The following is a 20,247-nucleotide window of genomic DNA, read 5'->3' on the forward strand; positions in this document are numbered from 1 at the left end:
CCTTTATGCCTTTTATGTCTCGCACTCGTCTCATTGACTAAAGGAACATCTGATGTTCCCTCCTGAAAGGTGTCGCTGAGCAGTGCCGTGTGTGTGATGTGTGTAGGTGTAGCAGATGTTTGGTGTGCCGATCGATGGTCTCGTCGCGTGTGTGTGTGCGTGTGGTTGCTACCTGAGTAGTTGTCTTGTGCTCGAGGCTCTGCGCAGGTAGTGCCGGGATCTGCCGGCGCGTCCCACTAAGCAGCAGGTGTCGAGGCCAGGAGCAGGGGGGGCGCGCGCTGCTTGGCAGCGAGCCTGCAGAGGAACCCGAGCCCGAGAGGAGAGCCCCCCAGGGGGAGAACCACGAGAGCTCCCCGCTGCTCCGGAGGGTCCCCCAGGTGGCCCGCGGGCCCCGGGACCCCCCTGGAGTCTCCCGGGTCCACGCGCCCAGTCCTCGATCTTACGACTCTTTTGGTATCTCCGTGTTTTGGACTGCATAAGCCCTGATGTCTTTTTGCTGCTTTCAGTTGAGCAACATACCCCATGTGGTGTGAGTTAACCATACCCTTTGTATGTGACTTAACTCTGCTCCTTCTTGCAAGAATACATTATACCTGATTATTGATTCTCATAGCTGGCGCGAGTGATTATTCTTCCTAACAGTTACACAGCAAAAATCGTTATGACATCACAAAGTGGCCAAAATCTGATAAAAAAAAAAAAAAAAAAAAAAAAAAAAAAGAAGCTCCATTTTCAGACAGGGAGTTTTTTAATAAATGGATCAGTGACAAAAAGAGGAGAATCTTGTTCCTGAAACTTTCAGAGTCTGCTTTCCACAAGGGGGAAACGGCATGTTGATGTAGAAGAGACATGAAACGAAGAGGATTTTGCATAATATGATCTTAAAGACACTTTAACTGTCATATATGGTTTTGTAGTGAGGGCAGTCGTCAAGCAGGGGCTCCTCATTCGGTTTTTGGGCTTCTCCCTTCCTGTAGTTTGTTATATAGTTTTTTTTTCGCACATGAACATGTTGCTGGCAAAGTAGGGCTGTGCGATTATGGCATAAATCATAATCACGGTTATTTTGGCCAATATTGACATCACCATTATTAAATACGATTATTCATTGACTTTGAAAACATCCATTTATTGAACTTTAAAACAAATTAAAATAATAATTTGAACAGGATATTTTTAACAGTTGTATACCCTGAACTTTAAGTATAATTCAACTGAAAAACCAATACAAATTAATTATACATTTATATCTACATTTAAATAAATAATATCAAAATAATAAATACCAATAAAGAAGATCAACACATTTTTTGGAGCACACTTCCACAACCTACTAAACATATATTTTATGATAACTAATGTCACTTACAAGCTATAATGTTTAATTAGACTGCTACACGCAGTGCTCTTATTTTGGTAACCCTTTATCCAGAAACCGGAAGTAGCTAAGAGGCTCCGGCTTCACGAGGTTAGTGAAAGTTGACTGTACGCTAGAGACCGGAGATTAAAGACACGGCAACTAAAGCTTCCCTTGTAACGTGTTTATATGGATTTATTAAACAGACTGCAAGTCACAACACAACCTGGCCGAGAGGGCTTTTAGGGAGGAGCGAAAGCGATATAAGGATATATAACGCAAGACAAATTGAGCATCATTGCGAAAGGAGAATGCAGCAAAATAATCGTTTTATTTCGATTAGGTTGTTTTTGTAATCGTTGCAAGACAAAATCGTAATCGAGATTAAAATACCATTAATTGCACAGCTCTACGGCAAAGGCTACAATCCCTCCTTTTTTACTTCCGTAACTTAGTGGCATCACTATGTAGCTCTCCAACACATTGTACGTGATAGGCTAAGGGGCGGGACTTCTCTAAGCTGTTGACCAATCTGAACAGAGCCGGCCAGCTAACCAATCAGAGCAGACTGGGCTCTGGTTTCAGACAGACGGTGAAAAGAGGTGCTGCAGCATTGGCAGTATGAGAACAATAAAGAGCTTTTTGAACATTAAAGCATGGAGACATGTCCCAGTAGAGACAGTTTGATATGAACCTGGACATGAGAAGTCTCTTTATCACAGATACAAACAGATAAAACAGGAGCATTTTATGTTAATATATATTTCCTCGGAAATAATTGTTTACATTAATGGTGACCAAAACGTTTGACACCCACAGAGATAACTTAGACTAAAGTTAACTATCTAAACACTCAGAGAGTCCTTTAGCTCACTGAGTCTCTCAGTCTGACAGGGGAGGAATCTCCTCCACTTTGTTGTTGAAAAAACTCCTTATATCCGTTAGCGTAGCTCGCTAGCACCAGAAGCTAACAACTACGATCTCCGGACGGTACCGGTGTGCTCTCTCTCTCTCGCGCACGTGCACAAAATGGCTCGTTTAATCCGAGCTTTAATGAAACACAGAGACCCAGACGTAATATTACTGTATCATATTATTTTCGAATCAATAATTTTTCAAATTATGATTTATTTATTTTTTAATCTTTTTTTTTAATAACCATCTTTCATCCTGGTCTCTCGCGCCCCCCCTTTCATGCCTCTGCGCCCCCCAGGGCCACTGCCCTAGGGAATTAAAATTGTTGATATTGATGTCAACTTACATTTTCAAAGCCTTTTAATGAAGTGGACGATTAACAAATTNGTGGAAATTTCTACTGCAACAATCCCCACGCAAATACACATTGTGACAGTTACAATGAAGGCTCGAGGCATATAGGTGTAAGCAGGGGTAAAGTGCTATTTTTATAGGTGGTGTGTGGACCTCACATAGGGTGGTCTGGGGGCAAGGTCCTCCGGGTAGATTTATTTTTAAATATTGAAGTTAAAAGCATCAATCTGGTGCACTTTGAGAGCAAAAAAAAGAGATCTATGGATACATCTCTCTGATGCTTTTAACTTCAATATTTAAAAATAAATCTACCCGGAGGACCTTGNGTTTCTGTTATGGATCAGTATCAACAGTCCTGCCAGTAACGTTACTATATTATCAATGCTACTTTAGTTATAGCCTGATATATGATAGCTAACTTTACAATGTTGTGATGTGACGTTAGCTAACATTCTGTAGCTAACGCCGATCACTCACCAAGATAGCTGCCCAGTTCTCTAGCCTAGCAGGCTCATAATTATAAGGTTGTGGTCCGTCATATGCATTCGAATATACATGTTCAACTTCTTCTGTGTCTTCTGTGTCGAAACTAGCATTGGGGTCCATGTTTATTAATATGTTACACCGGCCGCTCTCCCCCTTGTTTTCCCTTTGTTACGTCACACGCGGGAGGTCACGTGGGGAGGCTTTTTTGATGCGGAAGTAAAAATGTCTTACAAAAACGACGCCAGATGTCACTGTAGTGTATATTTATGTATATTTTTTTGAAAATCTAGTGTATACATCATTTTCCTACACATTTATTCACAGGTGTCTTTAACCTGGAAGTTGCTCTTTAAGTTCTAAGTCAGATTTAAAGGGGCGATTAGAAGGTTTAATATTACACCAACATAAAGTGGGGAACTCACTAGATATGAGACTGTTATAATTTAAGTCCCAAGAACCCTGGTTCAAGCTGTGGAAATGCTGGATTCTGCAAGCAATATTTTTAGACCACTGCCTCTCAAACTCAACCCCCTGTCTGTACTCCAGGCTTACTCTTATAGACGTGTGGCTGAAATACCGGCTGACATCATCAGGGTTATTGTCTAAGACTTTAAAAGCTCTTCCAGTGCCACAGAACCCATAAAACAACTATTTGTTCATAGGCTAAGTGGATTAGCATGATGACATTATTCATTTGCCTTAAATTTAACTTGTTTTATTAAGTTTCTTATTTGTGTTTCTTGTTGCCGAGGATTTTCTTTTTGTTTATTATTGTGTTGACTCTGCTTTCTTGTAAATTAAGTCAAATCCTCAATGTATTTCCAAATAAAAATAAAGGTTGAGTTAAATAAAAAGTGCCCCTCTATCTTAGTTGTTGGGAGTGCTAACACGAATTGTGCATTTTGAGCATTAATCATCGGTCCAAAAGCCCGCGGGAACCCCTCAGAGGAGGGTTTGTGTTCCTCTCAGGAGGGTGTTGGTGGTCACACATGGGATAAAGTCAATGACAAAGCAGTCAGGGACATTCCTGAGAGCTGAGGTCACAGCCAGGGGAGTCACTATGAAATGTCACTGTGATGTGCTGGGCACAGGGGCTGTGGGAGGGGGCTGTGTGAACATGGACCCCGGCCCCTGAAATAAAGTGTGTGTCTCAGAAGAACCCCTCACACATTCCAACAGTGTTTCTACAGTGCCACTCAGGGGCCCCAGTGAACCGGGGCTCTTTGTTGTAGCCTGACACAGACACATAGACACTGTTGTAGGCCCATTGCTGTAAATACTTGTAAAAACAACAGATATTGATGGAGTTCCATGTTATTGTGCTTTTTTATTGACACACATCACTCTCTGGTTCCACAGGTTCCTTCTTTCGCCCGGAGATCCAGCATCCTGGCTGACCTCCATGAGGCGTCCCTGGAGGAGGAGAGCTGTCTGAAGCCCAGCCCCATGCAGATGCTCCGTCCCCAGGTCCAGCAGTACCAGCTGAACAGCAAGAAGCACCACCCGTACCAGCCGCTGTGCCGGGAGCGTGACACCGAGCCGCCAGCGCACGGCAAGAAGTTCTTCTACCAGCTCAACAGCAAGAAGCACCACCAGTACCAGCCGGACCTCAAGGGCCACGATCCCATCTTTGTTAAACCCAGAGAGGTGAAGGCTCCGGAGCTGGTGAACAAAGGGTACAACCTTCCCCCGGTGCTGCAGCAGAAGTGGGTCCGGGACAAGGACTCAGGTTGTCTGACAAAAGTCAAGGATATCACCATGGAGCTGAAGAAGCTCCCAGCGGACCTCAACGGCCACAACGAGCCGGAGAAGGTCCAACCTAAAGAGGATGCTTCACTTACGCAGTCTAATGGAGGCAGCAACGGCAAGTTAAAGATCGTGAAAAACAAAAACAAGAACGGGCGGATTGTTATTGTCATGAGCAAGTACATGGAAAACGGAATGAAAGCGGCTAAGATTAAAAACAGCGGCTCTGACATCGCTGGAAAGCCGCTGCAACCAGCTGACAGCAGCACGGAGAACCACCTCGAGAAAATGAAGCTCGTCAGGAAGCTCGGCCTCATGAACGGATTTGCCAAAAACCCCAAAGACAAAACAACCTTCCCTAGTTCTGGATTTAAAGTGCATTGCCTCAAAGAAAAGCAACAGTCCCCCAAAACGGAGCCAACTGTGACGGATCAGGATAAACCTGTCAGGGTCAGGGGTCAGGGGCAGCTTTCAGAAGATCAGCCTTTACAACTGACAAGTTGTAAAGGCACAACCAAGCCTAATCTGCTCTCGCTGCCTTTGGATAGGGGAGTTCCCTCCCCACTGGACAAAAGAGGGAACCAAGGTGAATTTCAAGGACTGAAGCGACACCTCTCTGACCCAGACAGCGAGGATCATGGGAGTAGTAAGAGGTTTCTGAGCTGCAGGAGTATCAGCCCTCCTCACGCCACATCTCCACCCACCCAAAGCACCAACCAAAACACACACCAGAGTCCCACTGGACTGCAGGACTGTGGGTACGCAGACCAGGAGGAACCTATCGACTTAAGTGTTGTCAAGTCCCGGCCTAAAGCTACGCAGCCTGAAACACAAACTGAAACTGTAACACAATCTGAAACACGCACACATGATGAAACAGACACACACACGGATGTACGGACAGAAACTGAAACTACAGAGGAGGATAAAGTCAATTCATTGTCTGTGTGTAACCATGAGAAGAGAAAAGAGGAGACGTTTCCCTCTCTCCAGCCTTTCCTCGGGAATATAGTGATCACAGACATTACCACGAACTGCCTCACAGTCACCTTTAAGGAATACATTACAGCGTAACGGACCTGTGGAACTGCATACATTTACATTCAATATATTTGTATTTTCAGATGCTTGAATGTACAAACGGACCCTTGATGTTTTTTTCATTTTGTATAGTTCCCATAAAGAAAAAATATCCTTTATTGCGTTTTTGCATATTTCTTTTTATAAGCTCTCTGTTGTTACTCCTGGCGATTTTTTATCACATACGTTACCTAATTTCAGGCCAAATTAGGTCAAATAAATGTCTGAAATTGATTGAAGATGCTCTTATCTGTAATTTGATTATTCACTCAAACTGTTGGCCTCTTTGACAATGCTAAACAAATGTAGGCTTTATGGAGTTTTGTAAAAAAAGATTATATTGAACCATGGTAAATTACACTGTGTGTGTGTGTGTGTGTGTGTGTGTGTGTGTGTGTGTGTGTGTGTGTGTGTGTGTGTGTGTGTGTGTGTGTGTGTGTGTCAGATGGGCCGATTGAAACAAGGATGCATGCTGTTGGACAGATTATGCTATTAGGCATGCTTAAACAAGCAGATCAGAAAAAACTAAGCACCTTTCTGTCAGTAAATGTGATCTGCAGCTGAAAGAAAATGTCTTTCAAATGAAAGATAATAAATGGTTAATGTTTGATATACGCTCTTTTTCTATCTCTGTTCAAAGGGTTCTTTGAGTCATGAATCTCCAGATCTGATCCTGAGCAGTCACCTTCAGCCCTGAGACTTTATTTATGTAATGTTTCCTCGCAGTGCAGTGAATAAGATGGCGTTGCTTCACTTGAACCATATCAGTCACACATCTGTGTTAACACTGTTAGTTGACATGTGTACTCCCAAGATATTACAACATCAGATGGGTGATCTATGATTCACTTTCTCATGTTTCCGTTCTCGGCCTCCCTCACATGTTCTGAGGCGACACAGTTATGTGGAACTGAATGGAACTGTCTTGGTGTCATATTTTACGTAACTTTTGCTACATTGCGCTAATTAAAAGTTTGTAAAAGCACACATTCTTGTCACAATCATATCTGTTCCCTCCTGTCATACATGCCCCTTCTACTTTTGTTTCATTTTCGAAAATCCCTTCCAGCACTTTGAGATCTGAGGTCCGTTGAACAGCTCTGTGAGAATGATTATCAGAAGCACTTTTTATGTTTTGTGTGCAGACAAAAAAATGAAGGCTTCCTATGATACATTTTGCAATAATAAAATTGTTTGCAAGTAAATTATGGACTTGTGTTTCTTGTTTTAGGCACATAGTCCTATATTAAGAACATGGTTATAAACCTTGACATGTGACCTTGGCCTCCTACCGAGAACTTGAGATTTTAACCAGAAAGGGCGGCTGCTACAATGCTCCTAAATGGCCATCCTTACCTCAGAAGATTCTAAATCTGTACATGGCTCTATTTGTGGCTGTGTGTGAGTGCAGGCTGCGGCAGCAAGGATTATTACAGAGCCTGAAATGAGTTTATTTTCAGATGGGCTACCCCGACCAGTATTTGCCTTGTGTGCCTATACTGTAGCTACAGGTCAGTTCACTGCTGCTATGGTAACACCTTTACTTAGAAGTGGATAACAATTTTGATTGTGTTGTATGAATGCAACTGATACAGCAGCGTGGTAAAATGAACATTACATGTCAATGTTTACACATAGTTAGATGTGTGGTGTACAGGGGTTGAATGTAACTGTTTACTACTATATTGTACACATTTTTTAGATACTTGTACTTGAGTACTTTCTTTAATGCCTCTTTTTAATACCCTACTACATTTAACTGACATCATAAGTTGCATTTCACTTAATAAATAATAGAGACATTTGCACACAAAACATAACACATTTATACAAAATGATTTGTATTTTCATAAAACTACTCAACAATATAGGCCTACAAGAAGTCTTAAAAATGATTAATAATGAATTGGTTGATTCACAGAACTATATTTTTCGTTTCATTCATATTCAATGTATATAAAAAAAACAATTCCAACTTCAACTTGTAGGGCTACTTGATTATTTTCAAAGTGATATGAGTGCTTTACTTCAGTAAAGGATATGAATAGTTCTTCCATCCTCTAACTGAGAAAAAGTGAAAGATCTTGAGATGATTGGATTATGATAATAATAGTTTTTAAATGATGTTCATTAAACCAGACACTAACAGATTGGTATCCACTGTGAGCTGGGAATCGCTTTATGGTTTAACAAACACTTATATGAGGATTTCAGTAAAGCTCATAATTGTGACCTGGCAGCTGTTCATGCGTGATGTTACCTGAATAAACCCTCCTGACATGCTGAGTAGCACAGCAGGGGGCTGCGGATTTCCTTACTTGACCTACAGCTTAAATGACATAACGTGGGATATGATTTCCCATTTTCCTGCACGGTTTCACATGTCAGCTATATAATGAGGAAGACAGTTGCTGTTCCTCTCAATAACATCAAGGCGCATTAATGTGAGGAACTCCGTGCTCTGTTGCTGCACAAACCTACCGAAAGACTAGCATTTGAACGCAAACCCGTGTGTTAAAAGGGAGGAATAATTATTATTTGCCTTTCCGATTCTGTAAATATATAAAATGTCGAGTGAAATGTTCGAGTCAGCAGCTCTCGATCATTTCCTGCAGAGCCCGGCTCAGCCCGCCAATAAACCTGCCCTCAGTGCGCGTGGATGTGAGCAGCGAGAGAGAAAATGGCTGTCCTTTCTCTGCTGCATCCACCTCTTTCATGTCGTCTCCGGTCGTGTGTCTAACGTCTCGCAGCTGCAGCGAAACAATCACTGCAACAATGTTTGACGGGCGGTAAATTACCCCGCAGGATTTTAGAAGGCATTATTTATTCTAAGCATCACAAAACAGGTCTGTTTGCTCTTATTTAGGCAAAACAAATGCCAAAATCCGAAAAAGTTGATCAGGTTTACCCATAAATAAAACAAGAAGTGTATAAAATTGTGTAATAAGACTTCCTGTCGGGGATCCACCCTCTTCCTCTTATCTGCCAGCTCTCTCTCACTGTGTGCATGGCCGTTAAATGAGGCCTATATGCTCTCTGACAGACCCTTGCAGTTGGTGTGCTGGTCATTTAAAGTCACCCATATATTCAATGGATCTTAGAGAGGGCGGGCTTTTTGAAAGGGACCAAATGTTAACTGTGCTCCTAACATGTATTCCACAGAGACTTCTTCAGTAGGCCTGCACAGCCGTAAGGTAATAAAAGTGCACGGGCATTATGGAAACAAATCTAAATCAAGTCACAACAGTTTAATAGGGGCGGGGGCTTGAATACAACATTTGCAACAAACACGATACTTTCAACATCCTGTTTTTAATTATGCAATGCAGTCGTTTTAAACTGCCAGGAACGGATCCCAGAACACCCTTCAGGCCTATCACGCTTATGCCAACAGTAGGCCTATTTTTATAGTGAACTTAACTCCTCTAAGAATGAATTCATTTTTTAAATAAATAACTCCAGCAAGGATCTGTGTAGCACAAGCAACAAATTGTATGTATTCATACAAATCCACCATTAACTGTGTAGGCCTTTATTGTTATAACTTGTTGTAAAAACCTGCATTTCCGTCGGCATCTGTAAACGCACGTTTCACTGCCGGGATCTGTTTAATGACACACAAGTGAGTAACCCGCAATTCATCCAACATTGACTTTGTCCAGGATTCAATGAGAGTAAGACGCAGGTGCTGTGTGCTTTCCAGATATCACTGTTTTACTTGTATTAGAAATGTGACGGAAAAGACGAAACAGATCAGTGCGCGTGCAGAACAGGTGTGCATTCTGTGTTCATTCTCATGTTTGTTCAATAGCCTGTTGTCTGTGCTTACGGGAAAGAATAGGCTCTGAAATCTATGTTTCTATTTGGCTAGGAGGATTCAGAAAATCAACCCCCGGTGTAAACGAACTGCATGCTCTGTCTGACATGAGACCCTAACTGAAGTCCGTATCACCTTTCCATCAGCTGCTTGTCATTTCTATGCGCATGGACCCTTAAAGTGGCAGGGACGGTTGCCATAGAAATTAATTTTGGGCTGTTCAGTTCAGGATCTCCGCCGCACCTGAACTGTTCGATAATCCTCCCACCTCTCTAACCTTTCCCCATCTTGCTCTCAATGAGCATGATGCAGATTACCATGCTGTGTTCGGGCTCTCCGGGTATTTAGCACCGGAGGATCCGGCAGCAGCAGCGTCTTGCCCGGATACAAGCCAGCCAATGGTGTTGTGTCGGCGGCAGCACTGCTGCACTGCAGGCGCGCCGAAACCAATCGCATCCAGAGTGAGAGCTGCGCCCATTCCTCCGAGTCTGCGGAGAACTGTTAGCTGAACAATCTGACAGGAAAACATAAGGGGTAGAGAAAATCATGTCAAACACACTTGCTCCTTTACTGAGAAATGCATGATGTGCATTGGCTGGCCTAAACAGATTCTAATGTATCACCACTTTACATTAAATCTTCATAACCTTATACAATCAAATGTTAGATGGCTTAAAAATAAGATATAGTGTATTATCCCAATGGGAAAACAATTATTGTGTAATGTTGCTAATCAACTTAAAGCAATATCCACGTAGCCTATAATACATTTTAAAGGAAAACAATAAAAACGATGCAGAAAAGAATTGTAAGATGTTGAACATCTACCTCTCTGAGCTTTTCCACACAAAAAAAAGGCAAATAGTCTTATTGTCTTCTTGGCAAACAGTTATAGTGCACGCATTACATTAACAAAGAATGCTGAGCGTGCATACACCTGTCTCTCGTCCATTACTGTCTGCATGTCAATGGAGGTAGCATGGCTTTAGGTAGAGCTTCAGAAACATATAAGAAGAAGGGGACTTTAATGAATACATTCTGCAACACTGGTATTCGTGACAAAAACAGTATTAAGAAAATTATGTTCAGGTGTGCAGTTGGCAGACGAGGCAATCAGCGCTAATTGAATTTACAACGGCTATTCTGATGAGAAGTGAATTTGATGTTAGTCAGTACATCAGTGCCCCAGTCAGTGTCATGCTCTTTAAATAGGCCAGATCTCGTTGTCTTGATCTCTGGGATCATTGTATTGACAGTATATTCAGGTGTTCTGTGTTTATAAAGAGAGCCGTGGCTCAGAAACGTTCCCTCTCAGCCGTTTGGTCTTGTCTCGAAATCTGGTTTAAAAAAAAAACCCGCTCATTGACATCTATCGTCTGACTGAAATATCCTTCTTTGAAATTACACATTTTATTGTTTCCTCAGAATGCATTTTATGTTCATTCATCAAAAAATAACAAGCTATTTAAATGTAAAAGACTGACTGAATGCCGCAGTGGCTAAAATCCAGAGTCAATACTTTTTTCCTGCAGAGCAGATTTAATTTAAATAGCCTACACAGGTTTAAAATATTCCTTTAATATTAATTTCGATTTGTTGTACATTCCTTTAAAGCTACGTGATATCGATGAAATTATGCAATAATCTCTGCTGTGAATTTGTTATTTACGATCGGCATTGGACTTTATAAAAAAAAGGTGGAACATGTTCTCATCCTCGCTCTGTTCAGAAGGGCAAAGTTAAAGTTTACTCTATAGTTTAAAACGATTTGTTATCCTACTCGTTTTTTAATCGCTTATTAGTCCTTCCAAGAAATGAGGTTGGGAAGAAAATCCAAAGGACTGTGGTAAAATCAGCTATCATCAGGTCATAAATGCGTGCAGCATGAACAAGCTAGCCGATTTGTTCTTTTTATTTTACTCTTTTAGATATTTTAGTGAAAAGTTAAAGGTTAGGGAATAACAGGGACAGCTATATATTTTTCAATCAGGTCAGACCAATATATGGTAATATCTAGTATTCAGATTTGTAATAATTTGTTTTATAAGGCCAAATTAATTTCAGACCATTTTATTGTAGGCTATATATACATTATATATTGCCCCGTTCCTTCCTTTTTTATTAAATTGATGTTCTTCTGTCGGCATAGCTATTGGAATTATAAGTCATTCATATTTGTAATATCCTTTGTTCGTGACAATTGAATTAAATAATGAAATGTATTGTTTCTATGTCTACCTTTTTTACCCTTTGAAAAACTTTTTTTTTATTTATACATTTCTTAGCATTAAAATGTAGGCTGCCTATCGGCCTGTGCATTGTAGGTGAGCAAGTGCCAAGTTATTGTCACCCATCAGTTCACGACAGGCATATAGGATTGTATTTCATTTAAAGTCAACATTTTAGATTTTTTTGACTTTTGCTTTAAATCCTTTTCTGTAGATTTAAAAACATATATTTTCTGGTACTCTTGTTGCGTGAGCTGTTGCATTAAAAACAGCAGGACTTGGAAGCGTGAACAGATTATTTGGGGATCCGAAGATAGGCTAATTATTGTTGTGTAATCTCATTAGCAGAAGATATTTTGAAGTGTGAAGGGTTTAGAAGGAATAGAAGAAAAATGTATTGAAGAAAAGAAAGTGACTGCAGAGAGACGGGCAGGTAACAGTGGTCGGACCGTTGCCATATCGCAGATACACATGAAAAGCTGGCCAGACATTAACATAGCCTGCCCTGTACATCAACTGATATTGTCTTGCCTAATTATGTGTTATGAAATCGTCTTTCGTTTTCCTAACACTTTATATATGAAAGTCAGTAAACGTCTTGCGCAATAATGAGGGACATATATCACAAGGAGGGACATTTCATCCAATTTCCATTTTTAAAAGTAGCCTATAATTGAGCAGTGAGCACTAAATTAACTCACCCTCTGTAAAACATGGATGAAGGCTCTTTGATATGAATGTGATCGAATGCACAATGTGGAGATATTTGAAAATAGCAAAGCGCCATTAAAAAGTTTAAATACGCTATGCCACAAGACTGATGTGCAGGCAAACTCAAGCTACAGTAGGCCTACAGTGGGTTGTTAGTTATAATATAATATGAATACAAACATCCTATAATTTAGCCTGGCAGGAAAAGTGCATTGATCCTATGCTCGACCTGAGACAGCGAAAACAGACGAAATAAATGCGGGCAGGCGTAACACAGCCTGTGTGCTTAATGCTTAATATTCCTGTAGCTACTAAACGTCAAAAGGCGAGTTTATTGGGTAAGCAAATAAATGCATAGCTACATAGAATGAACCCAAATGAAGAATGTCTCCGTCTCTCGTCGCATTAATCAAACGGCCCGGTTATTTCCTGGTTTCTCTACGTTTTTGACGATACTGTCGGGTGCATACAAACTACACAACGTTTGATACCACGTGCATCTTTGAATATCTCACATAACTTGCGCGGATTCACTCGCCATACGGGGGGGGGGGGAGGGGGGGAAGCCTCCATTTCGCCCCCGAAAGAATTCACACAAGCACAAGCTCCTCCCCCTCACTTAGCAACCCGCGCACGTAGCAACGGCTGGACCAATGGGCGTTCTTCTTGAGGTTCCACCGACTGCGGTTCCTTAGCAACGCAGTAAAAAATTGCGCTGACGTCCATTCTGTAAGGGAGTATTATGGTCTGTCGGGAATTCAGAGTGGCTGGGACTGGAAAAAAATATCTGCTCTGCTAACGATAGCGTCCGCTGAGCTAACGGTAGGTAGCACTGGAGTAAACATGGAGCTGTCTGCTGTCGGGGAGAGGGTGTTCGCTGCCGAGTCTATCATCAAACGGAGGATAAGGAAGGTAGGCGCGAGATGTGACGTGCTCTTTTCTCCCACAGCGTTAAATATAATGCACCGCTATATATTTCTACTGTTGCCCTGCAAGCTAATGAACTAATTTGTGTTTGTTTCTGATGGCATGCAGGGTCGGATTGAATACCTTGTGAAATGGAAGGGTTGGTCTCCCAAGTAAGTCCTACATTGTGTCTGCTGTCTCTGCTTTCTGTGTTTACTGTCTCTAGTCTGTACTGTGTGAACTGCTGGACTGGCTCGGCTGTGGCTGTCGTTAGCTCGCCACAGCTAGCGAGACAGCTCCGGATTAAAACTGAGGAGTAGCGTTATAGCACGTTGGAGATGTTTAGCTTGCAGGCTAACGCAATGGTCATCCCCACAGTGTCAGCGGTCGTTTCCTCATTTTAACTTCACGCTCATGTCTCTGTTCACAGATACAGCACGTGGGAACCAGAGGACAATATTTTGGACTCGCGCCTGTTTTTGGCTTTTGAAGAGAGGTAACGTTAAGATGTCTGGGCACACAGCCAGTGAATGTAGTCCGATAAATATACGGTGTCCTCGGTGCACTTTGCTCCCGTGACACTCAAAATGGGCGTCTGTCTCTTTATTTTCCACAGGGAGCGTGAAAGAGAGCTCTTCGGGCCCAAAAAGAGAGGACCAAAGCCCAAGACGTTCCTGCTCAAGGTAAACCCAGCAGGCTGTTTCGTTTCAGCCTCATTGCATTTCTCCTTAAGGCGAGAGGCTCATTAATGATGGTAATGATGCATATTCAGCGTGTGTATTAGCTAATGGGAAGCTGTTGACATGTTACAACATGTATATTAGTTTAAAATTCCTGTTTGCAAGCTGCTGCCTTGATACATTCTTAATCTCCAACTGTATGTGATTTGTATAAGACTAATAACGGTTATTAAATATAGATGCATAACATTCACGTTACTGCCCTACATTTTTATGGGTAAAGATGCACTAATAAATACTGTTGCCTGACAGGAACCGTTTGCTGTTGTACATGGTAATGCAGTTGCCCATTAGTTCTTGTTTGCAACTACACATTTTCACACTTAAAAATGTAATATATACATTAAATGTAATAGCTGTGCTCAGTGTCAGGGTGTAATTTAAACAATCAACAGGTCTTTTCATAGAACACATTTTGACATGTTACAGTAGAACACAGGTGTGAGTAATAAAATGAAAGGCTGAATTCCATTTGGCTGCTCAGGTTTCAAGGCCCTGGCATGCCACACTGTGGTGATCCTAATGATACCCTTCCAAAAGGCTTTTTAAATCCACTAAGAAATTAAAATACGAAATGGAATTATGTTTTTGTTTTTTTAAATAATAATTTCCCTCTCATTTTCATAACTTTTAATAGGCTCAGGCTAAAATCAAGGCCAAGTCCTATGAGTTCCGGGGAGACGCAGTTCGAGGAATGCACATCACCTACCCAACCCCAGAGCCGGTCTTCACTCCCAGGGCCAGGGAGGGCCTGAGAGCAGTTGTTCCCACCACCTTCTCACCCAGCACGGTCAACCGGGGAGAAAGTATGCGCATCCATCCACCAGAGCTGAGCACTCGCGAGTACCAGCAGCCCTCCCTTCAGATAAGTGGTCCAGACGAACTCATCCACCTCCCCAAAAAAAGAGGCCCTAAGCTTAAACCCCGCTTCAAAGACGGTAGCTGCAGCCCTGCGATCTTTGAACCCCACAAGAGGAGAGCTGAGGAGCAGGGTAGCCACGTCCCTCATAAACTGACTAAACTCCAGGGGGGCCAAGAGATGAGGCGGATCAAAGTGGCCCACAGACATCCAGAAATACACAGTCATAAATGCCACCATCACAACCATCATCATCATCACCACTCTAACAACCGGGGGTTCTCCGGGGGAAGCTCCTTCAACCAGCTCTACTCAGAGCGCAGCCTGCACCCCCACAGAACAGACTCGCACAGAACTAAGGACAGCTCCAGCCACCTGGCTCCTGTAACCTTCAAGCACCAGTCCAGAATGAGCCCGAGCCTGGGCCGCCCCGTGGAGCCTCCCCAGATGGAGAAGCCTTACTTCATGGACAGGCCGTCCCCAACCAGATTCGACTTGGACGTGGACTTGGATGAAGTGACGTGGAGGCCCTCCATTGGCAACGTGGAGAAGGTCATGGTGACGGATGTGACTACCAACTTCCTGACCGTCACCATCAAGGAGAGCAGCACTACGAAAGGCTTCTTCAAAGACAAAAGATGATTGTTTCTGCCACGCTTTGTTTAGCATCAGAATCCTAGTGTGAATATTATGCAACGCCCCTTTTGTATGTATTGTTATAGCTAATTACTTAATGTGCATATGTGTATATATTACAAATTTGAACATCTGTTTTTTGAATTGACCAAATCAAATGAAGTCTATTTCACATCTTGCATTGGTTAACATGAATGAGTTGAGTGTTGCCTTTGCAGCTGGCTACTTATGTACAGAGCTTCTGAATTTCACTATTTTTAATTGTTAGTAACTAGAATGTATTTTTTTGATTCTCAAACGTTCAAGCAAATATGATCATTGAGCCAAGGCTTAGATAATAAATGCAGTCTGTGGGTTGAATATTTCTCTATAATTTGAACCGATTTGACTGAAGAAAAAAAAAACTATTCAATTCAATGGGGTTCATATTTAAAAATGTACTCAAGCACTTTTAATTCAAAAGTATTTAGATGTATCCGTTTGTGTTGTATTCAAAGACCGATTTTTGTAATGTCTCTAACATTTCTAATTGTATGGTTAACAAATAAATTAAATACAGGAGTTTTCCCAAGTGTTAAACAACCTTTTCCATTAACATGGTATGCCTATATTTTACATTTTCATAGAAAACGTTCATAAGGATTTATTGTAAGAAGATCATTTCACACTTTTTAGTCGCTTTACAATAAATACTTTGGATTTTCTCATTTCGTTGTGTTTTACTGTCAGAGTTTTTATTACAACTCGTGCGCCTCGACGTGTTTTTTTGTCACATTTAAAGACAGCGCTTGAATTAATTAAAAGATTTACCAAAACCGTAACACAAGAAGGCCTTAAGCAACCATCAATCAATTTATGTTAGAGATCATTGGGAATTATATGAAAAAAAAATTATTTTAAATTCCTACAAGCTCATAAAGGCACCCGGTGCCGATGTAAAGGGCCTCGGGCTCCAAGGAAAACCTGAAGTATCCACTGCAGCAGCGGCCTACTCATGGGGAGGTTTGCAGAGAGCGAAACACAGAGCAAACCATAAACCCAGAGACCTTTATGAATATTTAATGTGAATGCCTCGAGCATCTCACGTCTGCTTTTAGGCCACTTCAAATTGAAACTTTTGAATGAAATGAAAACAATCCAGCTATTTACTCATAGACCCAAACTTCTATAGCCTACTATAAACAAATGTGTATTCAATTTCAGAATTAGCGGCAATCTTAACCATTTGTTTAATGTTTATTTATATTAATATGCCGCACACACCACCGCAGTTATGGCCTAAACTGCTTTGCATATGGGATTTTGAAATACATATTTCAGAGTTTTCTGAAACCGGCTGTTTTCTACAGGCCTCATGCAGCCATGTGGACCTGTACCTTTGACTGCTCATTCATGACACATTAGGTCTAATTATAATGAGATAAACGAACCTCAGATGCCCGGGACTACACGCCCTCTTTGTGCGGAGGTGATAAACCCAAAGAAATAGATCCGCCTGCTGTTATCTGGCCCCCGTTATAACATGCTAGGTGCTGTATTTAAGAGACAGCATTTAGGCTACGTGAAAAAATTGAAACTGAGGTTCAGTTAGAAGCAGAAACATGGTAGGATAAACAAACACGTTTATGTTTCTCGCTGCCAAAGAAAACATCATTCGCTCCTCGAGACGAGAAACTCCCTTCTGTCACCGAATAATACCCGGAGCCATATGCCCGCAACAAGGTTAATATATAAATATTTAACAAGAGTAGGCTTTAACGTAAAGTTAGTAGCCTTCCAAATAATTAATAAATAAATAATAATAATTAAGGAATAGTAACACAACCATTGTAACCCAGTGTTGTTGCATGCATTTTAATATTTGTGATGGTATTACAACATTTCATTCTGATGATACATGGATACCTTTTTAATTCAACACTACAGTACACTACACAGCTGTATTACAATATGATTACATAAATGACCATATATTCTTCACATGATCATATTTCAGGAAAGATAGAGAGAGAGAACATATTTTTCATTGTTATCTTGTCCAAGTTGTCACCTCTGGTCCTTTTCTGTTTATGGAGAAAGATAATGAACAGTTAAACACGGTATATTTAGTTGCATTCAAACTCTGAAAAATATGCATATCAAACAGCAACTTTTATTTTTCTTTGTAAACAGAAAGCTTACAAATGTTTGCCTCTGTTCCAAACCACACACATTTTATTGTTTTACTGTAGACGTCTGTTAGCAATGAAAGCAGTTTACTTCAAGCAAGTTTGAAATGATTAAAACAAGACAACTGACTGAATGATTACATGATATACTGTAAGCCTGACTGGGTTTTCTGAGGTTTCCTGCTGTGTGATAAATGACAAAGCAACAGGATGTGAAATAACACACCAGAAGCAAGGAATCAGTCAGATACAAAACAGGGAAAGGCAATACAGATATCCTGTTGAACATGATTTTAAGGAATTTTACTCCGACCAAGAGGCAAGATGTGCTTATTTGTACTTGGAAATGTCATTATTTGATAGGGCATCTGTACTTATTTGTGTGTGTGTTAAATCTGAGTGAAATACAACTGATGGTTGCTGTGTATGTGCACGGTGTTGCATTGTGCAGCCATCATCACCGTGATCAGACGGGGTGTCCATAGTTCCTGTCACAGCGGGGGGAGCAGTGAGGATTCAACCAGTTCTCCATGCTGGTCTCCTGGGCCCGCTGATCCAGAGCCTGCATATGGAGCAGATGCTCCTGGGGGGGGTAGTAACAAGGTGGTTAGGGGTGGAGGTACCAGCAGATGAGAAGCATGAAAAACTGTTGATCTGAACATTTGCATAAATGAAACTGAATGTTCAAAGGGGGAATCAGTGCTGACTCAGAACTTTGTATTCCTCTGCTTTTGTTTCTGCATCACAGCAGAGCAGCACATAAACAGCACAACAGAGAGAGTGAAATGACAGAGATGAGGGAAGCTTAACAGGGACTTGTACAATGATGAATGGATGCATTCAAAGCATTACAATGCACAAACGCATGGAGAGAGATTCCTTTATGGATCATGGTGAAAGGAGGATTCACTTCGTTCAATTACTCATAACACACTGTAAAAACACTATGTTACAAATAAAAGTCCTGTATTTGAAATGCTACTTAAGTAAAAGTAAGTAATCAAGAAAATGTATTAAAAGCAAAAATAGACAAATCCTTACATCTGGGATACTGGAAACAATATTTTTGTTTTCAAATAAAAAAAAGTCTGAAACTATCAAAATAGTAAATTTACTCCCAGATTTCAATAACGAAAAAAGAATGGCGTGAAAAGAATTAACTCAAGTAAACAAGTACCTCAAGTTTGAACTGATACTTGAGTAAATGTACTTAGTTACATTCCACTATGCTGCTATGCCATATAGCAGGTTTAGATACGTATTGCATGAAGACAGATGTGTAATATATATATATTCAAAAACACACTTTTTAAATAGATACATTAAGTGTTGGGGGTAGTGACAGATGCCATCAGTTGAAATAAATCCTACAGTAGAATACAGTATGTAAAGAGTATGTTATTTTCCCCACAAAAGAAATCTGATTGTTATGACGTGTATTCATTCATAAATGATGCTTAGATATGAGTGTGGTTTAGGCAGGTGGTCGGAACTCAAAACTGACGTCACTCTTTGTGGGGTGTTTGCTAAATTGGTCACCATAGGAGATATCAGTTTGTATAACACTTTTTAAATAACCCTCACAACCCTGGATTTAATTACCCCCGAAGGTGGGCAATAATGCAACATTTGTGATGCGAGCTGTCGTTAAACACAAGAGAAGAAGAGACACCAGAGCACTTTTCGGGGACTGAATTAGTGGCCACGAGGAAGACGGCGGGGGCAAGTTGTCTCCCACCACCAACAATATACACACTTTAACCAAACAACTATTCTCTGTTTGGAATCAGGTCAGATCAATCAGATCAAGCAGCACTTCTTCAGTATCAAGCAAAAGAAAAGTTTGAGATTAAAAAAGTATTCTCAAAAGTAAAACTATAACTTGCAACAAAATAATTTGTGTAATCATGTAAGCCAGTGGTTCCCAAAGTGTGGGGCGCGCCCCCCCTGGGGGGCGCAGAGGCATGTCAGGGGGGCACGAGAGACCAGGAGGAAAAATGGTTATTAAAAAAAAAAAGATTAAAAAAAATCATAATTTGTTAATTATTGATTCGAAAATAATATGATACAGTACTATTACGTCTGGGTCTCTGTGTTTAATTAAAGCTCTGCTCTGTGTGTGTGTGGAATGAGCCATTTTGTGTGCGTGCACGAGCGAGAGAGAGAGAGCGCACCGGTACCGGAGATCGTAGTTGTTAGCTTCTGGTGCTAACAAGCTACGCTAACGGATATAAAGAGTTTTTT

At 41.1% G+C, this 20,247-nt stretch overlaps 3 protein-coding genes across 3 annotated transcripts in view; 2 read left to right on the forward strand and 1 right to left on the reverse strand.

The window, feature by feature from the left end:
* The first annotated feature begins 4,391 nt into the window (after nt 1-4,391).
* LOC104943130 (E3 SUMO-protein ligase CBX4-like) lies at nt 4,392-7,117 on the forward strand. Its single transcript, XM_010768451.1, has one exon. The coding sequence runs from the start codon at nt 4,424-4,426 to the stop codon at nt 5,930-5,932; it is 1,509 nt and encodes a 502-aa protein (XP_010766753.1). The 5' UTR covers nt 4,392-4,423; the 3' UTR covers nt 5,933-7,117.
* Nucleotides 7,118-13,418: 6,301 nt separating this feature from the next.
* Nucleotides 13,419-16,401, forward strand: LOC104943131 (chromobox protein homolog 8). The gene is made up of 5 exons (XM_010768452.1): nt 13,419-13,606; nt 13,730-13,773; nt 14,031-14,096; nt 14,217-14,283; nt 14,978-16,401. Exons 1-5 carry the CDS (start codon nt 13,538-13,540, stop codon nt 15,839-15,841), a joined length of 1,110 nt encoding a protein of 369 aa, XP_010766754.1. The 5' UTR covers nt 13,419-13,537; the 3' UTR covers nt 15,842-16,401.
* A 2,068-nt stretch (nt 16,402-18,469) lies between these two features.
* LOC104943132 (uncharacterized) overlaps nt 18,470-20,247 on the reverse strand; it is a 10,128-nt gene continuing 8,350 nt past the window's right edge. The window contains exon 11 of the mRNA XM_010768454.1: nt 18,470-18,586. Within this exon, the coding sequence (XP_010766756.1) occupies nt 18,470-18,586 (117 nt within the window). The remainder of the gene's footprint in view (nt 18,587-20,247) is intronic.

The sequence above is a fragment of the Notothenia coriiceps genome, unplaced genomic scaffold (genome assembly GCF_000735185.1).
Source record: "Notothenia coriiceps isolate Sejong01 unplaced genomic scaffold, NC01 NC01_scaffold00005762, whole genome shotgun sequence".
Lineage (NCBI taxonomy): Eukaryota > Metazoa > Chordata > Actinopteri > Perciformes > Nototheniidae > Notothenia > Notothenia coriiceps.